At 42.6% G+C, this 4,525-nt stretch overlaps 1 protein-coding gene across 1 annotated transcript; it reads left to right on the top strand.

Annotated features, from left to right (window-relative positions):
• The first annotated feature begins 382 nt into the window (after positions 1–382).
• On the top strand, positions 383–3,393 carry LOC311125360 (cysteine protease ATG4B-like). The gene is made up of 4 exons (XM_084199409.1): positions 383–447; positions 2,065–2,161; positions 2,249–2,350; positions 2,586–3,393. The coding sequence occupies exons 1-4, from the start codon at positions 433–435 to the stop codon at positions 2,651–2,653; spliced, it is 282 nt and encodes a 93-aa protein (XP_084055535.1). The 5' UTR covers positions 383–432; the 3' UTR covers positions 2,654–3,393.
• Positions 3,394–4,525: the final 1,132 nt, after the last annotated feature.

Here is a 4,525-nt window from a genome sequence, read left to right on the forward strand (position 1 = left end):
GACACCAACACACACACTAACGCAAGCACTCTAGACACACATTGTAATGTTGTGGTATTGTGGATTTTATATTGTACAGTTGTAATAGAGTAGTAATGTATTTGTATGATGTAATGTTTAATTTACAGTGTAGGCTGTTATGTTGTGCTGTAACTGTTTTAACCATGTTTGGACCCCAGGAAGAGCTAATGGGGATCCTAATAAATACTAATGATAGCATTAGCAAAAGCTCATTCTGCTGACCACTATTTGAAGTGAATGGCTAAATGCCTCTACGTTGGTTATTTATGATTCCAGTTCGATAGATGTGTTCTATTTTGCTGTAACAGATTTGTTTTAACACAGTAAAGCAGACATCCTACAGTTGTCCTGTTTTCTGATGTTTACCAGGGTTTTTTCTGCAGAACGGAGGACGACTTTGATGACTGGTGTATGCGCATCCGTAAGGTACGTTACACTGTTTCTTCTCTATGCGGTACAAATACTGAGGTTAAAGAAAAAAATCCACCCAAAACCACTCATTCCTTTACTTTACATTTTTAAATAACACTATGTGAGGACAATATGTTTTGTGAACAAATGTTTCATTTTGGCATTATAATAAGGTTGGTAGCAACATGGAAAATCGTTGTGGAAATCTGTTGCAGCTCAAGTCGACTACAAAATCCACAATGCAATGCTCTCTCTATGGGCTGGCTAGCTAGCTAGCAACCGTAGCTACACACAATAATACCAAAGACATTTTACATTTTAGTCATTTAGCAGACGCTCTTATCCAGAGCGACTTACAGTTAGTGAATACATATTTTTTTATACTGGCCCCCCGTGGGAATCGAACCCACAACCCTGGCGTTGCAAACGCCATGCTCTACCAACTGAGCTACATCCCTGCCGGCCATTCCCTCCCCTACCCTGGACGACGCTGGGCCAATTGTGCGCCGCCCATGAGTCTCCCGGTCGCGGCCGGCTGCGACAGAGCCTGGATTCGAACCAGGATCTCTAGTGGCACAGTTAGCACTGCGATGCAGTGCCTTAGACCACTGCGCCACTCAGGAGACAAGACAATATCAGCATGTAAAGTAGCTAGTTAGCTGAAAATCGCCTAAACAAACTACACTGTCAATTTGGTCTACAAGCTCACCATGTTCAACCTGCAGATCGATGTGCCTGGAAAACCTTGCCTATGCTACGTCAATGGGCCGTGCGGTGCATTCTGGCCGATTCTGGGACAAGGAGTGAATGGGAGTCAATTGGGAGCTAGCAAAACATTTTTTTTTTAAAGCACGAATTTCATCAACAAGAAGTACAACATTACAAATCTTTAAATATTGCAAAAAAAATGATCAATGGCTCATTCGAGAGAAGACATTCTGCCGAGTTATGACATCGGCCAGTATTGAAATCTGACATGTTATGATAGACGTTTTCACGATCTTAAAGTCGTATTCCCGATCTTAAAGTCGTATTTCCATTTAACTTCCAGTGTCATGAGAGCGACTTTATCACAGTGCTACGTCATACTGGCCAGATTGACTCTGCACCGGTACCCCCCTGTATATATAGCCTCCCTACTGTTATTTTATTTTACTTCTGCTCTTTTTTTCTCAACACTTTTTTTGTTGTTGTTTTTTTTTTACTTTTTTTTGTTAAAAATAAATGCACTGTTGGTTAAGGGCTTGTAAGTAAGCATTTCACTGTAATGTCTGCACCTGTTGTATTCGGCGCATGTGACCAATTTGATTTGATTTCCGCATGCTTAAACGCCAATAACTCAGATAAACATGAAATGACAGAACATCACTCAGATGCATAAAAACAATATAATATAAAAAAAATGTGTGAACCTTTCCTTTTTAAGAATTCACCTTGACACACAACTGAACTTCTGATCCGTTAGGAGTTAGTCCCTATTCCTCTGGACCCCAGGAAGACTAGTGGTTTCTAAGGCGTCAGCTAACGGGGATCTAAATAAAGAATGTGGTAGTTCTGCTGTGCTTCAGTTAGCCAGGCCCTTCGAGCATTGGGTCCTATGGTGCTGAGTGTACTGACTGTCCTGTCCCCCAGGTGTCCCACACTAGAGGAGGCCTGCCCATGTTTGAGCTAGTAGACCGTCAACCATCACACTTCGCCTCCTCTGTAGACGTGCTCAACCTCACGACTGGTAAATATCAAACACTTCTGTCTACAGTCTCTTGACCTGTGGGGGTTTTCGGGGGAAAGGGATATTGTGATTTATTTCTCTTTACAGATGAGGCTGGGATTCAGTCAGAGGTGCGTTGTGGACATTGCACTACCGACAAAACGCCTTTTAAAGGCAATTTCCCTGACGTTCGCAGAGATCGCATTCACGGTAAAAAAAAAAAAACTGCAGACGTTGGCTCAAGTGGACGTTACATTTAAATGTCGAGAGCTGTGTGCTAAACTACAACTCACCTTTGCTTGAATCCTGAATCTGGATCTGTGATGTGATTTTAATTATGTTGAGGACAAGATAATGTGATCTATCTTTACAGACTATACACGTGTTAAGACATTGATGTGATAATGTTGCTAAATACTAATTTCTCACTCCCTCTCCCCTGTAGATTTCTCAGATAGGTTGGAGCGGTTCTTTGATTCTGAGGATGAAGAGTTTGAGATCCTGTCCCTGTGATGAACAGGAGGAATACGGTTATTTTCCGTCCTGGCAGAACCCCAACGATTATTCTCTGGATCAGAAGGGAAGCCGTTAGGGGACAGGAGATGACTGGTGACATCACTAACCAGCCTGGCACCGATGGTGTAGTGATGTCACGGTCGCCTTCTGAGCAGCCACTTACTGCTCTCTGTGTCCAATGAGGAGACTCCTTGCTAGGAGGTGGTACTAGGTAGCAGGAGCTCAGGACACATTTTTGAGTTTCAGTCCTATGTGCATCTTCACATTGTCTCCATTTAAGTCTTAACACTTTAAATATTTACTTTAAGTCTGAGGTGTCAAACTCATTCCATGGAGGGCCGAGAGTCTGCAGGTTTTTTTGAATTAAGACCTAGACAACCAGGTGAGGGGGAGTTCCTTATTAATTAGTGACCTTAATTCGTCAGTCAAGTACAAGGGTGAAGCGAAAACCCGCAGACGCTCGGCCCTCTGTGGAATGAGTTTGACACGTGCACTTTAAGTGATATGGTGCCTTCCCCTCTCCTAAAAGCTGAATTACCATAACACACTACGGTGTTGTCAGGAACTTGGTTTACTCTGTACACTTGGCTTATGTCACTACCTGGATTAACTGATGTAAATTGTAAACCAAAAAGTGCTTGAGTGTAATTTGCAGACAAAGTAGATTGCTTGTATTATAATCTGTTCATTTAGAGCACCGTTGTCATGTCTAAAAATATATCTGTACAGAACACTGACTCATTTTAAGATTATTTATTTACTCTAACACAAAGAAAGATGAATGGACAGATGGAAATGTTAATGAAAATACAATTTAAAAAGTTACAGCTTGGACATTTCATTTAGTCGTTTTGGGCTGATTTGAAATAGTTGATTATATCGACTGAAATATCACGCGCCAACTTAAATATTGTACAACCTATATTGCATCTTCATATTCAAGTATTTTCCCTTCTCTGACCCCTTCCTCTTCTTCTCTTCTCTTTTCTTCTCTTCTCCTCCTCTTCTTCTCTTCTCTTCTTCTCTCCTCTTCTTCTCTCCTCTTTTTCTCTTCTTCTCTCCTCTTTTTCTCTCTTCTCTCCTCTTCTTCTCTCCTCTTCTTCTCTCCTCTTCTCCACTTCTCTCCTCTTCTTCTCTCCTCTCCTTCTTCTTCTTTTTCAGTGCACAGGCACTGTCAGATGGAATCAAGGCCAGTGTGTGATCTTTCTCTTAAGAGGATAAATTATATCTAGGCTTCCTGCTCCTCAGACACCAGGGTCATGTTAATTAGGCACCAAACCGGAAAAACAGGGAGGGATTACCTAGACTTGTCCAATAAGAAACACTTTATTTTTCTGTTAGTGTGCGATAATGAAAACGACCCGGGTAGCTCACTTCCACGGGTCCTCGATAGGGCTCATTCTCTGCTGCATTGATGGAGTTTTCCACTGTGGCTCTTAACGTCTGTGTGCACATGTTCAATGTTCCTGGGAGAAGAAAGACGTACGACCCTACGGATATCCACTGATCTACAGTAGGACATAATTCAGCCTTTTGCTTGTGCTGTGTTGAATTAAGAAATGGGTGGGTTCATTAGTACACACACTGTAGCAAAACTTGAGGGCTTCTTATTGGACAAGTTCAAATAGTACCACCCCGTTTCGCTTTCGGTTTTAATCCCTTCTATACCTACTGACCACAACCCAAATCTCCCAGAGCCTCTTACCTGCCAGTTGACAGAGGGGGTCCTTCCTCGGCTGTTCAAACTTCTGCTGCGTGGCCTTCTGGAAGACGCTGGTCTCATATCTCTCTGTCCCAAACTGGCCCCCCGCTGGGCCGCCTCGGAGAGGTTGAATCTGAAGGAAATCACCAGGTCTGGCTTGGGCGTCA

Source organism: Coregonus lavaretus (genome assembly GCF_964263955.1).
Source record: "Coregonus lavaretus genome assembly, contig: HAP1_SCAFFOLD_2464, whole genome shotgun sequence".
In the NCBI taxonomy this organism is placed as follows: Eukaryota; Metazoa; Chordata; class Actinopteri; order Salmoniformes; family Salmonidae; genus Coregonus; species Coregonus lavaretus.

What these genes read in the sequence shown, in the direction of transcription:
- LOC311125360 (XM_084199409.1), top strand. An exon ending in CGTGCTCAACCTCACGACTG is followed by an intron (nt 2,162 to 2,248) that starts GTAAATATCAAA and finishes TTCTCTTTACAG; the next exon opens with ATGAGGCTGGGATTCAGTCA. An exon ending in TCGCAGAGATCGCATTCACG is followed by an intron (nt 2,351 to 2,585) that starts GTAAAAAAAAAA and finishes TCTCCCCTGTAG; the next exon opens with ATTTCTCAGATAGGTTGGAG.